The sequence below is a fragment of the Calypte anna genome, chromosome 26 (genome assembly GCF_003957555.1).
Source record: "Calypte anna isolate BGI_N300 chromosome 26, bCalAnn1_v1.p, whole genome shotgun sequence".
In the NCBI taxonomy this organism is placed as follows: Eukaryota; Metazoa; Chordata; class Aves; order Apodiformes; family Trochilidae; genus Calypte; species Calypte anna.
Genome location: NC_044271.1, coordinates 6,075,227 through 6,101,460, shown reverse-complemented (window position 1 = coordinate 6,101,460; position 26,234 = coordinate 6,075,227). Strand labels below are relative to the sequence as shown.

At 55.2% G+C, this 26,234-nt stretch overlaps 2 protein-coding genes across 3 annotated transcripts; both read left to right on the top strand.

Annotated features, from left to right (window-relative positions):
- Positions 1 to 884: 884 nt before the first annotated feature.
- LOC103533567 (gastricsin) lies at positions 885 to 4,456 on the top strand. Its single transcript, XM_008499445.2, has 9 exons — positions 885 to 940; positions 1,041 to 1,179; positions 2,104 to 2,221; positions 2,460 to 2,578; positions 3,107 to 3,306; positions 3,418 to 3,540; positions 3,611 to 3,755; positions 3,942 to 4,040; positions 4,304 to 4,456. Exons 1-9 carry the CDS (start codon positions 885 to 887, stop codon positions 4,454 to 4,456), a joined length of 1,152 nt encoding a protein of 383 aa, XP_008497667.2.
- Positions 4,457 to 6,290: 1,834 nt separating this feature from the next.
- TFEB (transcription factor EB) lies at positions 6,291 to 24,365 on the top strand. Of its 2 annotated transcripts, none has more exons than XM_030465556.1 (9): positions 6,291 to 6,495; positions 17,823 to 18,096; positions 19,300 to 19,554; positions 19,642 to 19,722; positions 20,354 to 20,474; positions 20,633 to 20,689; positions 21,099 to 21,174; positions 21,333 to 21,480; positions 21,767 to 24,365. In XM_030465556.1, the coding sequence occupies exons 2-9, from the start codon at positions 17,902 to 17,904 to the stop codon at positions 22,199 to 22,201; spliced, it is 1,368 nt and encodes a 455-aa protein (XP_030321416.1). In that variant the 5' UTR covers positions 6,291 to 6,495; positions 17,823 to 17,901; the 3' UTR covers positions 22,202 to 24,365. The 2 variants fall into 2 exon arrangements, with proteins under 2 accessions (XP_030321416.1, XP_030321417.1); XM_030465557.1 differs by lacking the exon at positions 6,291 to 6,495 and adding an exon at positions 11,255 to 11,307.
- Positions 24,366 to 26,234: the final 1,869 nt, after the last annotated feature.

Sequence of the window (26,234 nt, the reverse complement as noted above, 5' to 3'; positions counted from 1 at the left end):
TGGTGGCACCTTGCCAAGGGGAGGAAAGGGTCTCCCAGGCCTAAAAATCCCCTGGAAATTAATTCCTGGACTCACCCCCCCCCCCCCCCTGCATCTCCTACCTGGCTGCCATGAGCATCACTCAAAGCATCTTGGAGACATCACCCCTGACACCCCAGATGTGTGACCTGAGCATCCTGGCTGTAACTTTGCCATGGATAATAAAGTGCAGGAAATCCAAGTGGCTTTTGGAGATGGTTGGGTGGTTGCAGTGGGCAGGTAAAGGCTTTTCAGGGTCTCTCTGGAGCTGCCCCCATCTCAGCTTCCCTGGGGGGAACCTCCAGAGCTGGGGGGCAGGGAAGAGTGGGATGAGAAAGGGCAAACGCCTGCAAAGAGACAACTTTGGGAGTGCCTGCTGGGTCCTGGGAGGCTGGAAAATCCCCCCTGCTGGCTCCTGCTAAGTGTGATTGAGGGGTTTGGACAAGCTTTATATTGGGTGGGAAGAAATCCTGCCAGCCCATGGCAATTCCTGCCTGGATGGGTGCAAAGGGGGAGACCAGCACCACACATTCCCATTTGCTCTCCAGGGTGTGTTTTGCCTTTGTTTTTCTGGTGCTGAAGGCAAGAGAAAAACCACTTCAGCTTCTTGATAACAACAGAATTTTGCTTTTCATCAGATACCAGATGTTTGGACTGGGTATCAGGGCTGCTCTCTTAGCACCCAACCAGCCAGGGAAGGAGGGAGAAATCAGGGTGGCTGCAGTGATAACACCTTGGGGTGGGTGTGTGGGTGCAGAGATAGAGCCAAGGGGTGTCTGGAGCAGGGTTGGGCACAGCTCCTGCCTAAATACCCCCTGGGCTGGCCAAGGTGAGGAGCTGCCATGGAGCCACCAGCACCCAGGACCATGAGGTGGTTGGTGCTGGTCCTGCTCTGCCTCCCATTGAGGGAAGGGATGGTGAGGTGAGCCCTGGGGCTGGGCTGGGTGCAGGGATGTGGGGTGAAGATGTGGATGGGTCCATCTGGTCCCTCAGCATCTTGCTGCCCTCTCCATCCCCTGCAGGATCCCCCTGAGGAAAGGCAGATCCGTGCAGGAGGTGAGGAGAGAGCAGGGGGGGCTGGAGGACCTCGGAGGGGATCCTGGAAGGAAAGCTCAGCTCATTCATGCTCTGGCTTATGAACCACTAAGGAACTACCTGGATGTAAGTATTCAAGCTTCTCCTTCCTCCTCTGAGCCCCCTGGCTCCAATTTTTGGGGATGCTCTCTTCCTTTCCTGTGGGATTCTCAGGATGAGCTCGGCTCCATCCCTGCTCACGAGTCCCAGGGGCTGTACTGGGCATAGAATCACAGAATCCTTGGGGTTGGAAGGGACCTCGAAAGATCATCTAGTCCAACCCCCCCTGCCAGAGCAGGGCCACCTAGAGCACTTCTCATAGGAACGTGTCCAGGTGGGTTTTGAATGTCTCCAGTGAAGGAGACTCCACGACCCCCCTGGGCAGCCTGTTCCAGGGCTCTGTCACCCTTACAGGAAAACAATTTTTCCAGATATTCAACTTGAACCTCCTGTGCTCCAATTTACACCCATTACCCCTTGTCCTATCACTGGTCACCACTGAGAAGAGCCTAACTCCATCTCCCTGACACTCACCCCTTACATAGTTGAAAACATTGATGAGGTCACCCCTCAGTCTCCTTTTCTCCAAACTAAAGAGACCCAGCTCCCTCAGCCTTTCCTCAGAAGGGAGATGTTCCACTCCCTTAATGGGCAGGAGTTTTGCTGTAATTGTAGCCCATGTCCCAGAGCTGAGAGATGAAGCAGCAGCACATCTTACCCTGAATTGATTCCCCTTCTCAGAAAAAGTAAAGTTTGATGGGTTTAGAGCAGATCTACTACTCCTGATCTACTCCTGGAGTTATATTGTTGGCAACTCGTTGTCCCTTGCCATGTTTTAGCTGTCCTGGATGCTCTCAGGGATTCCAAGCCCTCTCTCCAGCCCCACAGCAGTTTGGGATCCACACCTAGCAGAGGGCAGAGAGCTGAAAACTCATTAAAAAAAAATAAAAATCAAAACCCAAACCACTAACTATTGGATTGATGGATTTCTCTCCACCTCCTTCTTCACAGTCCTTCTACTTCGGGGAGATCAGCATTGGGACCCCCCCCCAGAATTTCCTGGTGCTGTTTGACACTGGTTCTGCCAACCTGTGGGTGCCCTCCACCTACTGCCAGACCCCAGCTTGTGGTGAGCATCCCCTGGGGGGCACAGAGGGGCTGAGCTGTTCTTTAGAGATCCCTTGTGGGCTGGAGCTCCAAGGAGAAGGAAATCAGGGCAAACTGAGGGGGTTTGCTCTCTTCTTGCTGCCACCTCCTTGGTTTTGGGGGGTCTGGGGAGCCCCTTAGCTGGGGTCCCCATGTGGGGACAGGGATGCTGAAGGGAGGGCAGGATGTGACCTGGGGGCTGGGACTTTCTCTCATTGCAGAAGATCATGCCAGGTTCAACTCCAGCTTATCATCCACCTTCTTGGGCACTGATGTGACCTACACCCTCAGCTATGGGTTTGGTGACCTGTGGGTGGCTTTAGGGTATGACACAGTGACAGTAAGTGACATTTGAGACCTTGCTGCAATCAGGGTGGGAGGTGACCACAGCTGGGAGCAGTCCAAGTCGGTTAAAAACTTAGGAGGTGGCTGAAAAGTAGTTTTTTTTTTTTTTTTTTCTTTTGGGTATTACTGCCTGGATCTCCTCTGTAGGGTTTGTGTGATGCTGCCACCAAACTCTGGGTCACCCATCACTGCTCTGGGCTGAGGGATTTCTTGGGCCTTAAATGTTTGTTTTGGGCACTGGTGGCTGAGCTTTGTCATTACAGGACAGAAAAAAATGTTCTGTGCTGAGACTTGTGATTTATAAACTGACACAGTGCAGATTTACCTTCTGAACCTTCCTTCTCACCTTCCCTCTGACTCTTCCCAAAACATCCCAGCCAGGATAATGCTACAAAGGGAGGGAGTCCAAAATGCCAGCATGAAATCATAAAATGATTGGCAAAGACTTTTAGGATCATCAAATCCAACCACGACCCCAGCACTGCCAAGCCCCCATCTCCCAGCATCTTTTCTCTCCCTCGAGATCCAGAACATCAGCCTCAGGAACCAGGAGTTTGGCCTGAGCCTGGATGAGCCCAGCAGACCCTTTTACTCCCTGGACTTCGATGGGATTTTGGGAATGTCTTATCCAGGTGTTGGCATTGAAGGATACAACACAGTGCTGCAGAACATGCTGCAGCAGAACCAGCTCAGTGAACCCATCTTCAGCTTCTACTACTCACGGTGAGACCTCTCCTGAGAGCTCTCAAAGCCCCAACCTGGACCCATCCTTCTCTTTTTTTCACCCTCCATCCACCCCTCATCATGTGGGGCTTAATTATTGTGTCTCTGCAGCCACCCAACCTTTAGTTATGGTGGAGAAGTCATCCTTGGAGGAGTTGATCCCCAGCTCTACTCCGGGGAGGTTTTCTGGGCTCCTGTGATCCAGGAATTCTACTGGAAGATTGGGATTGAGGAGTAAGTGCTGCACTGGGGCTTAGGGGAAGGGTTGAGCTCTTTCTGCTGCCTTTTCTGCTGCTCTCTTCAGGTTCTCCATCGGGCTGGCAGCCACGGGTTGGTGTAGCCAAGGTTGTCAGGGAATTGTGGACACCGGGACATTCCTGCTGACCATCCCAGGAAAATTCATGTCAGCTTTCCTGCAGGAGCTGGGTGTGGAGGAGAGTGACCAAGGGGTAGGTAGGAAGGATGCTTTGCTGAGCTATGGACTGCTCCTGGCAACAAAAATAGGATAAAACCAGGATAGGAGGATCAGAACTGGGCTGATCCTCAGGGAACCCCTGCCAGGGTTACAGGCAGGGGATGGAGAGTCCCCAGCCTGGGGGTTTTGACCCTTTTGTCCCTCTTTGCTTCTTTTGCAGCTGCTTGTTGATTGTGGCAGTGTCCCCACCATGCCCACCCTCTACTTTGCCATCAGTGGGGCCCAGCTACCACTGCCTCCTTCTGTCTATGTCCTAAATGTAGGTGTCCTTCTGTCTATATCCTAAATGTAGGTGTCATTTCAGCATTCCCCACACCCCTTTGCCACCGTGGGGCAGTTTTGCTCCAGAGAAAGTCAAAGAGTTTCTTCCCAAGCCCTGAGGCTTCCAGCAGCCTGGGGGCTGTAATGCCCACCACCCCATTCCAGCTTTTCTGGGACTGTAAGGAGGCTCTGATCCTGCTCTGATCCTGCTCCCAAACTGAAATTTCCTCTTTTTTTTTTTTTTTTTCCCCCCTCCAACAGAACAACGGGGTCTGCACCCTTGGGGTGGAGAGCACATACGTCCCCTCTACCAGTTCCCAACCCCTCTGGATCCTTGGCAACATCTTCCTCTGGCACTATTATTCCATTTTTGACCTGGGCAACAACAGGGTGGGCTTTGCCCTCTCAGTTTAGGGATGCTGAGCAGGGCTGCTTTGTCCCTGCAATGCCTCATCCTCCCTGAAAGCCTCAGCTGGGGAGGAATCATCTCCAAATCTCCTGGAAGTGAATAAAGGGGCTGGAAATCTCACTGCTGGGGGGGAGCAGGGGCTGGCACAGCTCTTCTTGAGGCACTAACAAAGTCTGAGCTCCTGCTTCAGGTTTCCAGGCACTGCCTGGGCTTTCAGCTCTGTGTGGAGGCTTTGGATTTCTGGGAAAAAAAAAATAAATTAGGAGATAACCTGTTTTGATTGGGAACTGGATCCTTGGTGGGGCTGGCTGGGAAACTGGGGTGACCAGGTATTTTTAATGAAGTAATTAAGTGGTGGGATGAAGGCTACGAGCCAGGCTGCTCCTAAATCCATCTCCCACCTGGGAGGGTGAAGAGCTCAGCACCTCTGAGGGCAGATTTACCTTTGTGACCTCAGGGACTCCAGGGCTGAGCCGAGGAGGTGGCTGGAGGCTTCAGGAACCAGTTTGGAGCAGGATGGGCAGAGACTTGGAGCTGCGTGTGAACAGCTCTTGGTTTGGGGGAACAGCTCACACCTACTTGCAAAGAAATGAAGGATTGAAAAGTGTCATGCAAGGACCCTCAGGCTGAGGAAAACGCCCTGGTTTGCCTCTCAAGGGGTAAAAAAAAAAATTCATTGCTGCTGTCTCAAAGGATGGGCGAGGAGAGGGAAGGGATGGGACACGGATGGGACCAAAGCTTTGGGTGTCTGGATTCTCCTCCTGAGAGGAGCTGCTGGATGTAGTGTCAGATGGATCAGGGCAGTGCTGGGGACCTGAACTGGTCCTCAGGGTCTGAAGGGTCCACTGAAGGCTCCATCACCCCCATCTCCTCCTCAGGTGACAGTCACCCTGCTGGGGCATGTGGGCACCCCTTAAATCTGTGGTTTCAAACCCAATTTGACCCAGTGGGTCCTGCAGAGCAGGGAGCTGGCAGCCAGGGAAGGAAACACCATCCTGGTGCCACCCATGGGCAGCCTGGAGACCCGGTCCCACTGTGCTCTGTCCCCTCTGGAGGGGACAAACCCCCCCGTGCTGCTCCCCACCACCTGCCTGGCCCCAGGTCACTGCTGTCCCTCCATGGCCACAACTGGCACCAGTGCAAGGAATGTTGTGAGCTTGGTGCAAGGAGGTGGGAAACCCTGGAGCAAGGAGCTGCACGATCCTGGTGCACTGCACGATCCTGGTGCAAAGGGTTGCATGGTTCTGGAGCAAGGAGCTGCAAAGGGATGCACAATACCAGTGCAAAGGGACTGCATGATCCTGGTGCAAAGGGTTGCACAATCCCAGTGAAAAGGGTTGCATGATCCTATGCAAAGGGGTTGCACGATCCTGGTGCAAAGGGGTTGCACAATCCCAGTGAAAAGGGTTGTATGATCCTGGTGAAAAGGGTTGCACTATCCGGTGCAAAGGGCTGCACGATCCTGGTGCAAAGGGCTGCATGATCCTGGTGCAAAGGGCTGCACTATCCCGGTGCAAAGGGCTGCACAATCCTGGTGCAAGGGGCTGCACGATCCCGGTGCAAGGGGCTGCACAATCCTGGTGCAAGGGGCTGCACGATCCCGGTGCAAGGGGCTGCACGATCCCGGTGCAAGGGGCTGCAGGACCCATGCCCAGCCTTCCCCCCCTCCCTGCCTCTCTCTGGGGGAGGAAACTCCCGGGTTGGGGAGATGAAATCCCGTAACCCCAACTTCTGCTCTGGCCGAGGCGGAGAGGGAACTACAAGTCCCGGCAGTCCCGGGCAGCCCTGCCCCGCTCCGGACTACACCTCCCGGCGGGCTGCGGGGCGGGACGGGCCAGGCCGTGCCGTGCTGTACCGGGTCGTACCGTACCGGGCCGAGCCGGGCCGGGCGGGCTGTGCTGCCCTCCCTCGGTACCGGAGCGGCGAGACCGGGCCGAGTGAAACCGATCCGAGCTGATTGGAGCCGAACCGAGTCGGGCCGAGCGAAACCGAACCGAGCCGCTTGGTTTCCTTTGGCGCTTCCCTCTCCTCCCGCAGCCACCGGGTGAGTGCGGGGGGTGCCGGGGGGGGGCCTTGGGATCGGAACCCGTCTTGGGGAGGTGTAAGGAGGGTGTTGGGTGCCCCCCCCTCTCTGTTCCTGCGCTTTGGAGTCGTAGTTGCGGGGTTGTTGCATTCCCCCCCCTTTTTTGCTGTAAATAATAACACTCCCCCCCCCTCTTCCCCCCCCCGCCGTCTGCTTCCCGGGGCTGCTCCGGGCTTTGGGGGGACGACGACTTGGGGGTCTCCGAGAGCTTGCCCCCTCCCTGTGTCCCGTAGCCCTCCCGGTAGCCCCGTAGGACTTCTTTCCCAGCCTAACCCCCCCCGCTCTTTTTACCCTACGGGTGGGGAAACTGAGGCACGGATGTTTCAGCCTTCGGCGCTGACACCCGGAGCGCTGTGTTTATTCGGGGGGTTCCTTGCACCCCTCCCCAGGGCCAGGGTACAAATTCCTCCCGGCGTGGGGGGGAGGAGAGTGGGTATCATGTTCCACACCTCCCCCCCCCACCCCACGAAGGGGCAAAAGGACGGGGGAGTGTTGGGGCACCCCGTGGGGCTCCAAGAGGAGACCCCGACCCCCAGGATGTGACGAGGGGCTTAGGAGGGAGCCGGACTTCACCTACAGCCGCTGATTAATTAGATTCATGAATTAATTGCGGAGCAGGAAGGATTACGCCAGCCCTCCTGCCCCCCTCTTCTAAAAGCTTCGGAGAGTCAGATGATGGGGAAATTTCCATTGAAAAAAAAAAAAAACCAAGAAAAAGAAAAAAAAGGGACAAAATATGGTGGTTATTGTTGTGCTCATCTAAGAGAAATAAATAAACCCGTGCAAGTCCGGGCCCTGTTTTTTAGGAATTGCTTCTGCGCGTTCCTGGCCGGGGGGGGAGGGAGGGAGAGAGGGGGGGAGTTTGTGATTTGATTTTGATTTTCTAACGCAACAGCAGAGACTCGAGCAAAGAGTGAAAAGCGTGGAGTTCGGGGGGATATTTTATGTTTCCGTCTCCCCCCTCCCTCCTCTTTTAGTTTCCCCTGCCATGTTTGCTCGGTTTCATGCACGGCTGCTCCTCTGGCCGGAGGAGGAGGAGGAGGAGGAGGAGGGAGCAGAGCTGGTTTCTCCTTGCTGCGGGTGCTGGTGGGCAGCTGAGCCTGTCCTTACCTGCTGCCTGGGGATCCGGGGGACAAAGCCATGCCGAGACTAGTGGGTTTTTTGGGCAACTGGAGTTGGGAAAGGACCAGCTATAGGGTTGGGTGCCTGGGGTGGCCGCGGTGGGTGGCAGGTGTTGACCCCGCCGTCTATAGTGGGGAAGATGGGGGGAGTTTGGGGTCTTTGCCAAAGGGATGCTGGGTTTTTTTGCCTCCCGAGGGATGCTTGGGCTTTGCCTCCTGCCCTTATCAGTAGGAAACTGCTCCGGGGTGGAGCTGGCTCCAACGGGGCCACTCCAGCATCCGGGTGTTTGGGATGGAGGTTGTGATTCCAGCCAAAAAAAAAAAAAAATTTTATTTTTTTAATTATTATTATTATCGCTTTTTCCACGCTTCATGGCACCGAATTTATGGCACATGTGTTCCCGGTCCCCCATCCTCTCTCCCCAACACCACCTTCCCCCCCCCCCCCCCCCATCCTGCTCTGGAGCTGCCACCGCCTTTGCCGTGAGGAGTTTTTCCGTGTTTGCTGCTTTTTTGGCGGTGCTGTGGGCAAAGGGAAGAGCTCTGCATGCACAGAGACAAAGTGATGAATCATCAGAGCAGGGGGGGGGGACATTTCCAGGGCTGAGGGTGGGGTGGCCGTGGAGTCCGAGCAGGGCAGCCCTGCAGGGAGAAAGGAAAAAAAAACCCAAACCAAACACTGCAGGGAAATGGGGCTGGGGAAGCAAGACAGGAGGTGACCGCCACCCCCAAATAAAAACTCCATCTGCATCATGGGTTTTGGGCTCTCTGTGGCTCTCCCCGTGTTGTGGGGTATTTGGGAGGGGGGAGGAGGGTTGTGGGGTCTTGGTGTTGGGATGGCATGGGGGGATCTCAGCCTGGATGGCTTCTTTCTCCTTGCCCCCCCTTTTCCCACCACTTTTGAGGTGTGGATGGATGGTGGGGAGGGATGGAGCTCTTCCAGAGTTGGCATGGCACATCCCTGGCACCTTGGGGCTCTGTCCCTGCTGGCACTTTGAGTTTGTGGTGTTGGGGTGGTTTTTGGTTTTTTTTTTTTGAGGGGGGGTGTTGGAACTCAAGCTGCCATTTGGTAACTGCCCTGTGTGGGGTTATCCCGTGTCCCCACTCAAAGAGGAACCAGGATGGGGGGGAAGCAGTTTGCCAGGACAGCAGTGTCCTTGTCCCCAGCACTGGCAGTGGCACCGTGGTGGCATCCCGTGGGGCAGGGCTGTTTCATGACAGCTTCCCCAACCCTATTTGTGCTGTGGGGGATTTTCCAGGCTCTCAGCAGCCCCCAGGAGCCAGCACTGGGGGTTTTGCAGCTCCCTACAGAAGCAGAGGCTGCTTGGAGGGTGATGTGTCCCTGTCACCAAGCTGTGCAGGCTCTGTGGGCATGCTGTGGTGGCTTTGCTGTGGTGGCATCACCTCTGAGAGCTTTGCTGGGACCCAGTGGGGTCCTGGTGTAGAGGTGGCAGGCAGTGATGCTCCTGCAGCCAGTGATTCCCAGGCTGAGCCATGGTCATGGGCATCCTCAACTGAAGCAGGGGAAGGTGGTGGCAGTGTAAAGCTTGGAGGGATGAAAAGGATGATCTCTTCTTGAACGTGCAGACAGGAAACATGTGCTCATCTTTTTGTTTTCCCCCCTACTGATGGTCCAGAAAAAAGCCTTGATGCACTGGAAGGTCGTGCCCTGCCAGGGGGTTGTCACCTTGGCACTTGGGTTTTGGTTAGAGATGGTTTTCCTCGTGGATTTGTGTGCACGGAGGGGCCCACAACATGGAGGATGCTCTGGGATGAACTCTGGTTCCTGCTCATCACCTTCCAGGGTGATCCACGTGTTGGCAGGAGGCTGGGAAAACTGGGAACGATGGGTGGGATGCTGGCACCGATGCCAGCTCTGCTCCTGTCCAGCTGATGCTGTCAGCTACCTTTGAAGAAGCCATCCCTTCCCCAAACCTCTTCCCCCTCACTCTCTGCTGAACAAACAGGCAGCAGAGCAAAGCTATAAATATTAAATTGCCAAAAAAAAAAAAAAGAGAATAAAAACCCCACGGTGTCCCTGCGGGCAGATGAGGAGTGCGTGAGGGCTGAGCCGTGACAGAGGTGAGCAGGGCTGGAGGATTCCTGCCTGGAAGGACCTCACTAGGATCAGATCCAGCCCAGGAGGATGGTGTGGGGCAGCATTTGGGACCTTGCACTGAGCTGTAGGTCTGTGGGATGGAGGCAAAGCTCTGCAGCCTCCCAGGAATGGGGCTTGCTCTGCAGGAGCTTTGGGAGGTGTTTCAGGGAGTTGGGTGCTATGGGGTGGGAGCATCCTGGTGGGCTTTGCAGCTGGCAGGGGGTGGCTTTGCCTGGACAGAGTCACTTGGGGAGGGTTCGAGGTCTTTGAGAGACAGGTCCCATAGCCCCAAGGTTCCTACAGTCTATGCAAGGAGGCTGTGCCATCTTCTTCTTTTTAAAAGGTCTTCTAAGAATCGCTCCAGGATTTTTTGTCACCCCTCCTACAAGTGCTTTTGGCTCCAAACAAACTCCCCACACCCTGCCCTCTGCTTAAATGGCTCCTTTAAAGTTAAATGAGTGCAACTTTCTTTCCGGATAAACCTGAAACTCCGAGGCAACCTTTTTCCCTGCTGGTTCCATCCCTTTTTTTCTTTCCCATACACACACAAGTGTTAAGGAAAGTGATTTACACCTCGGATAAGCAGTTGCAAAGCTGAAATTTTCCCATCACCCGGCTCAGCCCCTTCCTAGAATAATTTGGGTTGGAAGGGACATCTAAAGGTCATCTAGTCCAGCCCCAGTTGGGGTCCTTCCCCTCTGCTGGGCTTGGCATTATTTAGGAACTCCCCTTTGGTTGTAAATTCACCTTTCAGCGTGTGGCTGAACCTCCAGTGCAGTTTGTGCAGCTGCTGTGGTAGCACCCAGGTGCTAAAAGGAGCAAGGCCCCAACCTGGGCACCTTTGGACACCCCCATGTGGCACTGGGAGGTGGCAGAGGGGCTGTGGGTGCTCCCTGGTGCAGGTGCCCCAGCGTGGTGACAATGAGCTTGGGGACAGGTAGTGAAGTTTTAGGAACCTGTGGGACAGCTGAGGGCAGCAGCTTTCAGCCCGGCTGTTTCCTTGGGATTTGGGGAGTAGGGAATTTTTAAGAGGAAAGGAGGAGGGGGCTGCAGCTGGGGTGGGCTGGGGGAGCAGGAGCTGCAGCCACCCGGCACAGAGGGAGCGTTTCCCAGCTCCTTGCTTGCAAAGCCTGCAGGAGGAGGGGAATTGGGGTGGCAGCAGGCTCGGTGCTGGCTGCAGCTTCCAACTTATCTGCAGCAGGGTGGGTGCCACTTTTAGCCCCACTGCCACTCCTCGGGGACTGCTGGAGGCTCAGGGCAGGCAAAGATCCCAGCCTGCTCGGGGAAAAAAAAAAACCAAACCAAAAACCAACCAACCAAACAAAAAAAACCCCAACCCCAAACTTCTTGGGGTTCCTTCATGGTGTAACTCGTGTCGGGGAGGTGGCAGCACCCGGAGCAAGGATCTGACCCGGTTGCACCGGCAGCGTGCCAGGGCAGGGGCTGGATTGGCAGCGGGGGCTCCGGAGAGCTGAGTTTGACCTTCAGGGAGCAGAAAAGCTTCGGGCTGAGCCGGGGGGAGAGGAGGGGAGAGGAGAAACCTCCCCTCAGAGGGTAAGCGGCGAGGCTTGGGTGCTCCCCTTGGGCATGAGAGGTGCTTCTTGGGGAGCCGGGATGGTGGAGGGGGGAGCCCCAAGGGGCTCTTTGGGTGGACGATTCCCAGGCTGTCCCCAACTTGTTTATTCCTTGGGAGAGGGGAACAGCTGTGGGGACGGGGAGTCCGCGGTGCTAGGGCTGCCGGCCACGGGAAGGTTACATGAAATGTGCCTCCTGAGAAACATCCTGGCTGGGGGCTGGCCGGGACATATTTATAAATATTACCTCCTTGCAGCAGCATGGGGAGGGAGGGAGGAGGGAGGGAGGGAGGAGGAAGGAAGGAGGGATGGATGGATGGATGGATGGATGGATGGGTGGATGGATGGAGGCGGCGCTGGGAGCACCTCTGGCACAAGGGAGGGGGACACGGGGTGGCTGTTGTCACCTCGCACCTTCTGCTGCTGGTGGCACCAATGAACTTGGTGCCCACGGATGGACTCGGAGGGTTTGGTTTTGCTGAGCATCCCTGCTTGCTGGGCTGGTTTCCAGGAATTTGGGGGCAGGCTGTGCTTCTAAATCCCAGCACCGCGGTGTGATCCATCCGGCCCTGCCGAAGCCAAGCTGGGGGGCCAGAGCTGGTGCTGTCCTGCCAGTTACTCTTATTGCTTCTTTATGCAGTTATTTAAAACGAAACAAACCAAACCCAACCACACACACACACACACAAAAAACCCCCAAAAAACCAACAACCCAAACCAACCCCTAATGTTGCCTGGGGTCAGCCCTCCATGGAGGGTTTTGCTCTTTGCCCATGGGTTGTGCTCAGGGGCCCCATTCCCAAGACCTTTGGTGAGGTGAGGAGGGGACACGGTGTGGCCCTGTGTGTCCCTGTGTTGTCCCCTCCAGCACAGCCGAGGCCCCTCCAAGGTCACCCCGACACGATACGGGGCTGATTAATCACTCAGCCCGCGGTGGTGCTGGGCTGCTCGTCCTCGCCCCGGGAACGTCCTTCTGTCTGTTAACACTTTTATTTTTAATTACCTCTGCCGGGAGGGGATGAGGAGAAGGGGAGGGAGCGGGAAAAAAAAAGGGGGAGGGCAGGAACTGGGGTTGTTTGTGTGGCTGTCGGGCTGTGAATTCCCCGGGCGGTCAGTCGGACAGTGATGTTTCAATCAGGGATCCTGCACCGCGCCAAACCATCCCATGGGAAGGGTTTTTCCTCCGGTTTGGGAGCAGCCCTGGAAGTAGGAGCTGCTTCCCCACTGTCCCAGGGATCCCTTATCCCTTCTCTCGGGGGCTGCATCGTGCTGTGGCCCATGGGTGTCAACCTTCACCCATGGTGTCTGGTTGGGGTGATGGTGTCCTTGCTGTCCCCCAGGCTTTGGGGGTGAAGGAGAGGCTTTCTGGGGTGGAGAAGAAGCTTTTTTTGGTGAAAGAGAGGCTTTTTGGAGTTGAAGGAAAGGCATCAGAGCAAGGCTGTGAATTTTAATCCCATAACAGCTGCCATGCCCCAGGTGAGTCCTGGTGGTGATTCCTTGGCACCCCCAGAACCAGGAGGCTTTTTTCCAGCCCCCTTTTATTCTGCCCTTGCAGAGCTCACAAGGGACTCAGCCCAGGGACTGATGCTTTCCCTTCTCCCTACTGGGTCAAGCTTACCTGGGGCAGTTTGGGGACCACTTTAATGGGGTGGGGGGGATGTCCTGCTGCCCTACAAGACTGGCATTAATGTTTTTACTGTGCTGGATACCTGGGCAGCTTCCAGGAGCGGTGTTTAACACATGGAAGGGAAAACATTTGGCCTCTGACCCAAGTGCCTCTTAACAACACCACCATCCACGTTTCTGAGATGCCGGGGCTAAAAACAGTCCCAGTGACTCAGTCTCTTGCTGGCGTTGTCAACTGACCCTGGTTTTTATTTGCCAAGTCCCTCTCTGCCTTCTCCTTCTCCCTTTTGGGGCTGCAAACTCACTGCCCGGGGAAGGCAGCTCTGGTTGGGGCTGGGGTGGTTCTGGGCACCCACCTGCCTGATCCATTTCCTCCTGCTGGGTGGGTGGGTGATGGAGGGGGCATTGTTGCACTCTGGGGTTAGAAATGGGACTGTCCCCTTGCCTGTTCCTACCATCCCATCCTCATCCCAGAGGGACAGAGGCTGGATGGGACCTCTGGAGCCTTTGGTCCTGTCCTAAGCTTGGTCAGTGCTGGAGTTAGATCAGGTTTTCCAAGGATGGAGGCTGCTTTGCTGCCAGTGTTTGGTCACCCTCGTGGTGAGAAATCCCATCCTGATTCCCCAGGTCAGACCCTGTCCTGCTGCCCCTTTCTGGGGCTGGACTCCATATGTCAATGAAGAGGAAGGATCCTGACCTTCTTCCCACTGGGTGCTGATGTTACCCTGACACCATGGGTATGCTGACACAGCATAAATCACCCCCATGGTGGCCTTGACAGGTCACTGTGTCCCCAGGGAGGTGCCATGGGGTTAGCCCCCAGCCCTCTTGCTGGTAGGGTGGCACAGCAGCAGCTCAGGGGAGCTGAATCTGCTCTGGGTGCCACGGTGCCCTTGTGGGGTGGGGGGCACAGTCAGGATGGGTGCAAAGAAGACGTGGTGCAAAGCAGGGTGGAAGAGGGGTCCTGGCACTTTGCCAGCTGCATGGGATGTCACACAGATGTCCTTAGCATCTCCTGGCTTTGCCATCACCATCCTGGCTGGTGCCTGTCGGTGCTGGTGTCACCATCCTAGTGGGGACCAGCTGAGGGTACCAGAGGGACCTCGTGTGCCACCCAGGAGGATGCAGGGCTGGGGCTGGCTGTGGGATACTTTCTGCATCCACTCTGGGTGAGGGATCCCTGCCTGCCACATCCCCTGGATTGACAAGAGGCAGCTTTTGCCCTTCTGTGGATTTGGGGCTGTCCTTGCAGCCACTCCACCTGCAACTCCTGAGGGGACACGATGGGACAGACCCAGCCTGATCTCTGTCACCCTGGCTGCAGTGGCCACATCTATTTTCACCACCCTTTTTTTCTCAGCTGGATGGCAGTCTCCTGTGTGTCTCAGTGAGAAAAAGAAGCAGATTTGGAGTTTTGTTTTGTTTTGTTTTGTTTTGTTTTTTACAACTTCCCCCCCCCCCTCACCACCCCCTCTGCACCCTGCCTGGCTGGGTTAAAAGCAGGGTCCTGAAAATGAGGAACCATGGGGCCAGCACAGGAGCTGGGCTGGCCCTGGCAAGGAGCACTGAAGAGCTGTGACCTGCACAGTCAGAAGTCCCTCTGACTTTATCCTTTACCCAGGTAACCCATTACCCCCCCTCCCCACAAAGCAGGGTGGCAGTGGCACCCATCCCTGGGCATCCAGTGGCTTGGTGGGTGGCAGCTCAGTGCCATCAGGGATTTTGATCCAGAGCAAACACCACCGAGCTCCTGACTGCTTGGACCCAGCCCTAGAATGGTTGTGGGTGCTTCCCCCTGCCTGGGCTGGGGTGCACTGGGAGCTCCCATGCTTGTCACCCCCTTATCCTTCCCCCTCCCTGCCATTTAAAAATGAAAAATGAGGAAGGAAGGAAGGCTGGGGAGGGCGGGGGGGTTGCTGCCAGTAGCAGAAGTTTTCACTTCTTTCTTCTCCCTTTCCTTGTCTCTGCTCATCAGTGAGCAGCACAGGGTGGTGGGTAGGGGTCCCCCCTCTTCTCCATCCCTGGGGCTCCCCACTTCTGGTGCTGGAGCCACCTCAAGCTTCTGATTGATTTTTCCACTCATAAAGGAGCAGGAAATAAACCTGGGGGAGAGGGAGCAGGGCTGGGTGCAGTGAGTTTGGGGGTTCTCAGCTGTGTCTCTCCCATCCCTCCCTCTCTTCTCCCTCCAGCTGCCCAGGGGACAGGCAGGAGATGGGATTTATTTTCTCTGTACCTGTGCCTGTGGTTTTTTTGCCTGTCCCAGGCAGTGTGGGGGCTGTGTCCCCGTGGGCTGGAGGGTAAAGTGATCACCCTGGATTTTGCGGGGGCCAAATCTGGGAAGTGCTTTTAGGGCAGTTTTATTTCTAACCCTCACCTGGATGCAGCACTGTGTGCTCAGGGAGGAATCAGTGGGTCCTCTATGGGGCATGGGGACAATGGTGGCACTTGACAAACTCATTTGCAGCCCAGGTTGTGACAGGGGAGAGCTCGGGGCCACATGGGGGACAAGCAAGGGTCTGGGTGCTACCAGGGATCCTTCTGGCTGTGTCACCCCAGTGTGGGGGGAGCATTTGAAATAACACCAACTCTTGGTGAAATTACACCCCCAGAGGAAAAGCAGGAAAGGTCCAGAAATAACCTGAGTCGCTAAATAGCAGCAGGGACATTTGGAAGGTGGGTGAATTCCCTGGCTGCAGCCCTGCCCCTTGGTCTGGGGGTGGGACTGGAGCAGAGCTGGGACCTGGGCAGCACCCAGACCCTGAGGGAGCCCACCCCAACCCCAGCACCCCTGGAAAGGGTTTCATTCAGAGGCAGTGAAAGGGGATGTCTCTGGAAGGAAAGGTGGAATAATGGATCCCACGTGTTTGATGTCTGCCCCCCTGGACCAAGGCACAGTGGGACGTGTCCCCAAGGTGGGACGTGTCCCCAAGGTGGGACGTGTCCCCCAGGGTACATTGCAGTCTGGGTCCCCATCCTTTCCCAGTGCCACCCTCCTGCTGGGGCTGACTCAGAGTGAAAGCAGAAGCTGCTCAGTGTTTCAGGAGGTGAAGGGGAAGCCGAGCAGAACCAAGTGGGTTATTTTAAACCTGACCTAATTTCTCCCCCCTCCCTTTCCTTATGGGGCTCAGCTCTGGCCACCCTTCCCCATCCTCACCCTCAGCAGCTCCCTTTCCTGGGACATTCCCAGGGGAGAGGACAGAGCTTTCTCCTTCCCCCACCCCTGTTTCCTATGGAGGGGGGGGATCTTGCAGCCAGGCAGGGTGGTGAGTCTGGGGGTGAGTGGGTGCTGTACCATGGGTGGCAGTGCCTTGGCAGGCTTCCCATGCCACCCTCCTGGCCCCACACTCTGCCCTTTTCCTGAGAACAAGGTTTTGGGGAGCACGGCATCACCCCATCTCCTCACAGCTCTTGGAGGCTTTTCCTTTCACCCTGCCTTTAATATTTGGGGGTTTTCCCCTCCCTCATTTGCATTGCCTGTGGTTTGCCCCTCTTCAGCTTTGTTTTTTCTGCTGTCACTGGGTCCTTTCCCAGACTCTGCTGTTGCTCATCCCAAGCATCCCCCTGTGCCCTCTGTTTGCAGCCCAGCCTTAACGAAGCTCCAGTTGAGAACTGTCCCAGGCTCCTCTGCTCCCATCCCCCCTTCAGATGGGGCCACCATGTCTAATTAATTACCTTCCTCTTGCCATTCAATAGCTGGCTCTTGATCCATGTAATCGTATTTCTGTCCATGCTGGCTTGATTTAATTTTCCCCTCAGGATATCGCGTGGCACCGTCCATCAGATGCCTCCCCCAAACCCCGGTGCCTTCTCTCACTTGTGGCCTCTTTGTCTGCAATTACACATTTTATTTAAATAGCACACACCCCCCCTTTCCAGATTTAGGCTGGTTACACTGCCCTGGAGCAAACCCTGGGCTTTTGGTTCCTGCTTTTTCCCCTGGCAGCATCTGCTTTGGGTCCTGTGCTCTCCTTTCCCTCTCGTGGAGCAGTTTGGGTTGGAAGGGACCTCAGGGAGCATCAAGATCCAACCTCCATGCAGCATCCCAGAATGGTTTGGGTTGGAAGGGACCTTAAAGCTCATCCAGTCCCAACCTCCCTGCATGGGCAGGGACACTTCCCATCAGCCCATCTTGCTCCAAACCCCCACACTATGGATGCTCCAGACCCTCATCCCTCACAGCACCTCCCGCATCTCCATCCTATCCTCAGCTGGGAATCCAACCCCTCCTTGCAAAGCCATTACCATGACCCAGGGAGCCCGGGTAGGGCAGCTCCCTTCACCCCAGCACCCTCACCCCCATCCCCGGGCTTCTGTCCCCTTTGTACGGGGGGAACAAGGGGTGCTCTGTGCCCTGCAGGGACCTCGCACGCCTGTCGTCCCCCCCCTGCTCGCGTGCTGGCCCCGCACAGAGCCCCCCTTGTTCACCCCAGTGCTGGAGCTGAAGGTTTTCAGGGCAGCAGGGCTGAAGGTTACACCCTGCCCCTCCCCAGCTCCTGGCACCCACCGACCTTTTCTTCCTGCTCATCCCATGCTTTGCTCTCCCAGAATCTGGTTTGTTTGATTTGGGATTTTTTTTTTTGCTGCCTCCTCCCCCAGCCCCTTCTTGCTTTGCTCTGGGCTTTCAAGAGTTGGTAGCTCAAAGCTGAACCCACAGGAGTCCTCGGGGTCCCCACTGCTCCCTGTACCCCACCTCCCCCCAGGGATGCCCCTACTATCCCTGGGACAGACCCATTTGCCTTGGCTTTGGGCTGATCACCCCAGCTCAGTCACCAGCTGGTAGGGATGCTCCAGGATGACTCCTTCCTCCCTGTGCCTCAGTTTCCCCGTTGCAAAAGCAGCCTTTTCTCATGCACCATCTCCTCCTCTCAGGGTCACCTCCGTGCCTGGTGGGCTCCCAGGTCCCAGCACCCCCTCCCACCCCACCAGCCCCCCCGTGCACCCACCCACCATGGCGTCCCGCATCGGTCTGAGGATGGAGCTGATGAAGCAGCAGGCACAGCAGGAGGCTGAGAGGGAGCGTGTACAGCAGCAGATGATGATGAACTACATGCAGCAGCAACGGATGCCAGTGGCCTCCAGCCCAGCCATCAACACCCCCGTCCACTACCAGTCCCCACCACCCGTGCCTGGAGAGGTCCTCAAGGTACAGTACCCCCCCTTAACGGGAGGATTAAGGGGTGTGGGAGACAACTTTGGGGGTCCCTGATGGTTTTATAGAATGGTGGAGTAGTTCGGGTTGGAAGGGACCTTTTTAGAGATCATCCAGTGTCACCCTTGCCATGGGCAGGGACACCTCCAACCAGCTCAGGTGGCTCTGAGCCTTATCCAAGCTTCAACACTGCCAGGGATGGGGCAGCCACAGCTTCTGGGGGCAACCTGGGCTGATTTTTAAAATATAAATATACACATATTTATTTATATTTATATTATATTTATTTTATATTTATATTTATATTTATTTATATTTATATTTATATTCATATTCACATATATATTTATATATAAAACACCTATCACCATATTGATAACCATTCTTTGGAACCACTCTGATAGCAGAGGTAAGAACAGGACTCAGCCTGTTAGGACCTCAGCATTTCTGTTTCCAACCAATTGGAAAAAAAACAAAACAAAAACCCACAAGACTTTGCTGCCATCCTGCCTGGCTGGTGTTTGATACTGCTGCTCCATCAGGGTTGGAGGGAGACCTGTTGTGAGTGGCAGCAGCTCAGCACCCTCACACCAAAGAATTTCTTCCCCATCTCCAACCTCAATCTCCCCTCTTCAAGTTTTAACCCATTTCCCTTCTCCTCTCTCTACCCCCCCCGTGTCCAAAGCCCTCCCCCAGCTTTCTTGGAGCCCCTTCAGATATTGGGAGGTTGCTCTGAGCTCCCCTGGGAGCCTCCTCTTCTCCAGGCTGAACAGCCTCAATCCCTCAGCCTGGCTTCCCAGGGAGGTGCTCAGCCCTCTGAGCATTTCAGTGGTTCCTCTGGACACCTTCCAGGAGCTCTGTGTCCTTCTGATGTTGGGGACTCCAGAACTGGACCCAGCACTCCAGAGCAGAGCAGAGAGCAAACCCATCTCTTTCCATCACCAACCTGCCACGCACCTAGAATACCAAAAAAACCCCAAACCAACAACCAGGACTAACACCCACCTTTGCATCCCTCTCTGCAAACCTTGTGAAGATGTTGGTGTAGATCCTTTGGTCCCTTGTCCTCTCATTACACACCCACGTGTAAAACCCTCCTCCTTGTAGCCCCCCCAACCCCCTTGAGATAGCTGGAAGGTCGCTTGGGAGCTTCCTCATCTCCAGGCTGAACAACCCCTTGGCTTTATCTCCTTCCAGGTCCAATCCTACTTGGAGAACCCCACCACCTACCACCTGCAGAAGTCACGGGATAAAAAAGTTCAGGCTTATCTCTCAGAAACTTATGGGAACAAATTTGCTGCCCACGTCAGCCCTGCCAGCCACTCACCCAAACCCCCCCCAGCTGCCTCCCCCGGGGTCCGACCCGGGCACGTTGTGTCCTCCTCAGCAGGGAACAGTGCTCCCAACAGCCCCATGGCCATGCTCAACATTGGCTCCAACCCTGAGAGGGAGGTGAGTTGAGGAGGTACCCCCAGGCATAAAGCTGCCTTTGGGGAAAAAGGGGGGGAAAAAATTAACACCCGTTTTTATGCCTTTCAGTTCGATGAGGTCATCGATGACATCATGCGCCTGGATGATGTTTTGGGCTATATGAACCCTGAAGTCCAGATGCCCAACACAGTGAGTCTCTGATGTGTGGGTGGGTGGGTGTAGGGGTGGCCTGGGGGTCCTGTACCCCCTGTGGGATGGTAGTGGCACAGAGGGGACCTGTCCTCTTGTCACATCCTTGCAGCGATGCCCAACCCTGGGGCTGTGAGAAGGGTGGCAGAGAGATCTCCCTTGTGCAACCTCAGGAGCCAGTTCTCCAGCTTCTCCTCCTCTCCAAGGCCAGCTGGGAGCCTTTGGAAAAAGTGGGAGAGATGGGAGAGGGGCATGGAGAAGGACCAAGTGCCTGCTGGAGTGCTGGGGATGTTGGTGGCTTTCCAGCCAGAAGGTCCCTCAGAGCACCACAGGCTCCTGGGGCTGATCCTTCTGGCACCTTGTGCCTCCCAGTGGGATCCAGCCTGCCAAGTCCTCCTGGGATGTGATTCATCTGCCCTATTTTAGGTGCTGGCTGTGGGAGGGGATCAGTTGCACCCTTTGAAGTCCTGTTTTCTTTGCTGCCCTGATTATAGCTGTTTGGAGGGCTCAGGAGGACAATTACACCTTCCTGGCCCACGTGCTCACATCTCAGAGGCCACTCAGCTGGGTTTGAACCACCAGCTCTGGTGGCCCTGGATGGAGCTGACCTGCCTGTCCCTCTGCTTTGCAGCTGCCCATGTCCAGCAGTCACATGAATGTCTATAGTGGGGACCCCCAGGTGACAGCCTCCCTCGTTGGTGTCACCAGCAGCTCCTGCCCCGCCGACCTCACCCAGAAGAGAGAGCTGACAGGTACGTCCCCATCCCTGGGGACAGCAAGTCCCAAAGCTGACCAGGGCTGCCCTGTCCCCATGGGTGGGGTGTGGGTGGCTCTGGGAGGTGCCCAGGGTGCTCGTGGGGTGAGATGCAGCCTTGTCCCCTCTGGGTGACACTGTGGGTCTCCTTTGCAGATGCTGAGAGCCGAGCCCTGGCCAAGGAGCGCCAGAAGAAGGACAATCACAACCTGAGTGAGTTTGGGCTTTCCCTGCTCCCTGTCCCTCTCCATCTTCTCTCCAAGCTGGGTGTCCCCCTTCCAATCCCACTGTGCCCTCAGGGAATATCCCAGAGCCCCCTGCCATGGTTCCCTCTTCTTCTTGTTCTGCCAAATGCCCATGGTGCAGGAGAGGCCTCATTCTCCTCCTCATTCTCATCCTCATTCTTCTCCTTATTCTCCTTCTCCATTGCACAGAGGGAGTTCAGACCTGGTGGGGAGCAAGGTTGACCCCAAAGGTTTCTCATTCTGAGAAGCCCTTCAGTTCCAAACGGGTCTGTCTGGGGCATGATGGTGGCTCCCAACCCCATGAGCAGTGGGGTGTGGGGGACATCAAGCCTCTCCTGCCACCTTCTCACCACTGTCCCTCTCTTCTTACCCCACAGTTGAGAGGAGGCGAAGGTTCAACATCAACGACCGCATCAAAGAGCTGGGGATGCTGATCCCCAAGGCCAACGACCTGTAGGTATCCATGGGTTTTGTGGGATAACTGGGGGGCAGCCCTGGGGCAGGCCATCCCATCCAACATCTCCAAGAGGGGTTATTTTGGAGGAGCAGGGGTGAGGGGGATGTGTTGCTGGCTGGCAGGTGACAATCTTGTCCTCCCTCCTGCCTGGCAGAGACGTGCGTTGGAACAAAGGGACGATCCTGAAGGCATCTGTGGACTACATCAAGAGGATGCAGAAGGACTTGCAGAGGTCACGGGACCTGGAGAACCACTCCAGGCGTCTGGAGATGACAAATAAACAGCTGCTGCTCCGTATCCAGGTGAGTTTCCCTCTGCTCTTCCTTCCCCTGCTCTCCTCCAGCTCGTTCCTGCCACACCGAGGGGTTGGGATGGGGGCTCTGCTCCCTCTCTGTGGTTTTCAAGCCACCAGGAGCAAAGCCAGAAGCTAAGGTTGAGGTCCTACCAGTGAGTGTTGCACAGGTCACCCTTTTCCAGCCTTCTTTTCCATGGGCTCCTTCTCTGTGAGCTCTGCAGTCCCTCCATAAATGTCCCCGTGCACGATGTCCCCGATGTCCCCACCCAGGAGCTCCTGTGCTCTCTTGGCAGGAGCTGGAGATGCAGGCACGTGTCCACGGGCTGCCCACCTCCTCCCCCTCTGGTGTCAACGTGGCCGAGCTGGCTCAGCAGGTGGTCAAGCAAGAAGCCATCGGGGACGAGGGGACACTGGAGCCACTGCTGCCACCCCCAGACCCCGAGTCACAGCCGGTGCTGCCACCACCCCCCCAATCTCCTTACCACCAACTGGACTTCAGCCACAGCCTCAGCTTCGACGATGGCTCCCGGGGTTTCCCGGATAGCCTGGAGCCTGGGCACAGCTCCTCCTTCCCATCGTTATCCAAGAAGGAGCTGGACTTGATGCTGATGCAGGACACCATGCTGCCCCTGGCCTCTGACCCCTTGTTCTCAGCCATGTCCCCAGAGGCCTCCAAGGCCAGCAGTCGGAGGAGCAGCTTCAGCATTGAGGATGCAGACATGCTGTGACCAGGAGCTGCTCCAAGGCTTTTTGTTTTTGTTTTTTTGTTTTTTTGGGGTAGGGGGAGAGGATTGGACCTTCAGGTTTGGTCAGTGAAGTTTCAGGACGACTCCTCCTGCAGGAGGAGCTGGTTCTGCCAAGCACTTGAGTCGATGGAGGAGACCTTTTCTCTATGCAATGAGGGGGCTCAAGGCTCAGCCAGGTGCCACCGTGTCTTTTTTGCAAGCTTTCTTTTGGCCAGGAGTTGGAGAGGACCTTCTTGGCTTGCTGTTGTGTTGGCCTGACTGCAGATTCCCCAGCCCCAGGGGGTGTGATTTTATTTTATTTTAATTTTTTTTTTTGGGGGGGGGCTGCTTTGCCTTTCAGCAAAACCCCTCCTGGATCAAACTCCTTCCCTGGGGTGATGGTTTGGTGGTTGAGCCCCTGGGAGGAGAGGGATGATGCTCAGAGCTTTTTTGTCTTAGCTTGCTGCCTTCTTGCCCGTGTTCCCCAGGAATCTTCCTCAGAGATGGGCTCCAAACCTCATGGATGCTTCACAGTGCCAAGTTCTTCATGGTTCCTCCTTCCTCAGTGCAGAGCTGATAACTGGAGCCAAAATAATCCACGGGGCATGAGTGGTGGTGTCTGAGGCTTCAAGATTTGGGTCAATGTTGAAAGCTTCCAAAACAGCTGGGATGGAGGGGTTGATGCTCAGTCAGCTCCTGGCTGTGCCCCCCACCTTGCTGGGGGATTTGCCCTCAGAGGTTTGGCAGCATCCCACCATCCCAAAACCTCTGTGGCCTCTGGACCAGGGCTGCATGGTGCTGGGCAACCTTCAGCCACCACTGAGCCATCCCTGCAGAGGTGTCTCTACCCATGACACCAAGTCCTGGCTCTTTGGGTGGAAGGATGAAGGGTTTTTACACTTTTTTTTTTTTTTTTTTAAGGGAGGATTCTTGTTGCCAAGTGGATGTCCTGCCCCACATCTGGGGCCAGGGACCAGCAGATGGTTCGTACCCCTTGCCAAAAGCCACCACTCTCTGCCTTTGTCTTGGGGGATTTCTCTTCCCAGTGTCAACCAGCTCGTTCCCCAGTGGGACAGGGACCTGCAGCACCTTGTGCCTCCTCAGCCTGGCTGGAGGCAGGGAGTGGGTGGGCAGAGGAAGGGAAAATACCCCACAAATTGTTGTAAAACCCCAAGTGTGTGTGTGGGATGGGTGCTGGGGAGGGGAAACCCCTTTGTTATCCCACTCAGCATCACCCCCTCGGGTGTGGGAGCTGTGGGGGTCACAAGGTGCACCCCATCCTGGACCAAGGATGAGTGGGGTGTGTGGGATTGCAAAGGGGAAGCCTGGCCAAGCAGGAAGGGGGGAGATTGCTCCAGCATGGTTGGATTTGGGGTTGTCAGGGGGGGACACAACCCCACTGCCCCCCCTGGGGAGGTGCCTGTGGGATGTGAGGGTGGGGGGAAGTGCAGAAAGTGGGGGAATGAAAAGGGAGGAGGTGGGAGGTGGCCTGGGGCAGGGCAGGGTCTGGCTGCCCCCCCTGCAGGAGGGGAGGTTGGGGTTGGGGGGCTCTGGGCTGTTTGCTGATGGCTTTAGGGTCATTACACCCCAAATACTCACAGGTGGCCTTGGCATCCTTCATGCCCTGCCAACAGTGCCTGAAAAGAGAAAAATCCCCCCCCCAGCAGGGTGGGAGCCCCCTTCCCCCCCGTGTGTGCTGAGCACCCATAGACAGGGGGGAGCTGGGGGGCTGCAGACACCAGAGGAGCTGTGGTTGTGTTTTGGGGCAGGCATAGGAAATCCCCAGTGGTTTGGGATGATCCTGGTTGGAAGGGGTCGTGCTGGGTCCTCAGGGGTGGTACCCAGCCCATGGGGGGCTGGCTGGGGCATGGACACCCCCTCTGCACCCACTCCTGGCACTGGGAGGGGGGGGGGCAGAGGGATTGTCTGCTGCTCAGCACAAGATGTGAGTAAAGAGTTGTGGATTATTATTATTATTATTATTATAAATTTTTTTTAATCTTTTTGGGGTTATTTTTGTTTGGTTTTTGGTTTTTTTTTGTTTTTTTTTTTTTTTTTAAATGCACTGTGCCCTGATTAAAAAATTTTACTACTGTTTTATAAATAAATGTATAAAAGAATGAACTGGAATGGAAGAAGAATCATTAAAATATATTTATTTACAACATCCTCCAGTGTTACAACCTGGGCTGTTTCTTCTTCTCCCAGATGAGGGAGGCTCCTGGAGCTCAAAGCACCTGAGGATGCTTTTTCCCCATCTCCTAAATTCAGCAGCATCCCTGAGGAGCTGCCCTGGCTTTGGGGAACTTGTTTTGGGGTTTTTTTTTTCCCCAGGAAAACGTGGCTGGGTTAGAGGGGGAGTTGGGGTTTTCTTGGACACACAAGAAGAATTCCCCTTTAAAACAGAGTTCCCAGGATGGCAAATCACAGGGGCTCAACTTGGGAACTTTATTAGAAAGAGGGAAAAAGAAAAAAAAAGAGATGGAGTGAGGAGGCTGGGGGGGAAGAGAAAGAGTTTGGGGGACTTGTTTTGGGGTTGTTTTTCCCCCCAGGAAAACGTGGCTGGGTTAGAGGGGGAGTTGGGGTTTCCAAAGCTGCTGCAAGCTGGGGATGCTCCTGGCTAGTGGAATAAATAGGAAATATATATTTTTGGGGGGGAAGTGGCTTGTGGCTGGGTGAGGGGGGCTGAGATCTTGCCTGGCAAAAGTCATCAGACAGGGAGCATCGTGGTGGTATTAAAGACACACAAGAAGAATTCCCCTTTTAAATAGAGTTCCCAGGATGGCAAATCACAGGGGCTCAACTTGGGAACTTTATTAGAAAGAGGGGAAAAAGAGAAAAAAGAGAGAGTGAGGAGGCTGGGGGGGAAGAGAGAGAGTTTGGGGGACTTGTTTTGGGGTTGTTTTACCCCCAGGAAAACATGGCTGGGTTAGAGGGGGAGTTGGGGTTTTCTTGGACACACAAGAAAAATTCCCCTTTAAAACAGAGTTCCCAGGATGGCAAATCACAGGGGCTCAACTTGGAAAGTTCATTAGAAAGAGGGAAAAAAAAAAAAAAAGAGTGAGGAGGCTGGGGGGGAAGAGAAAGAGTTTGGGGGACTTGTTTTGGGGTTGTTGTTTTCCCCCTCAGGAAAACATGGCTGGGTTAGAGGGGGAGTTGGGGTTTCCAAAGCTGCTGCAAGCTGGGGATGCTCCTGGCTAGTGGAATAAATAGGAAATATATCTTTTTTTGGGGGGAAGTGGCTTGTGGCTGGGCGAGATCTTGCCTGGCAAAAGTCATCAGACAGGGAGCATCGTGGTGGTATTAAAGATACACAAGAAAAATTCCCCTTTAAAACAGAGTTCCCAGGATGGCAAATCACAGGGGCTCAACTTGGGAACTTTATTAGAAAGAGGGGAAAAGAGAAAAAAGAGATGGAGTGAGGAGGCTGGGGGGGAAGAGAAAGAGTTTGGGGAACTTGTTTTGGGTTTTTTTTTCCCCCCAGGAAAACATGGCTGGGTTAGAGGGGGAGTTGGGGTTTCCAAAGCTGCTGCAAGCTGGGGATGCTCCTGGCTAGTGGAATAAATAGGAAATATATCTTTTTTGGGGGGAAGTGGCTTGTGGCTGGGCGAGATCTTGCCTGGCAAAAGTCATCAGACAGGGAGCATCGTGGTGGTATTAAAGACACACAAGAAAAATTCCCCTTTAAAACAGAGTTCCCAGGATGGCAAATCACAGGGGCTCAACTTGGGAACTTTATGAGAAAGAGGGGAAAAAGAGAAAAAAGAGATGGAGTGAGGAGGCTGGGGGGAAGAGAAAGAGTTTGGGGAACTTGTTTTGGGGTTGCTTTTCCCCCAGGAAAACGTGGCTGGGTTAGAGGGGGAATTGGGGTTTCCAAAGCTGCTGCAAGCTGGGGATGCTCCTGGCTAGTGGAATAAATAGGAAATATATATTTTTGGGGGGGAAGTGGCTTGTGGCTGGGTGAGGGGGGCTGAGATCTTGCCTGGCAAAAGTCATCAGACAGGGAGCATCGTGGTGGTATTAAAGACACACAAGA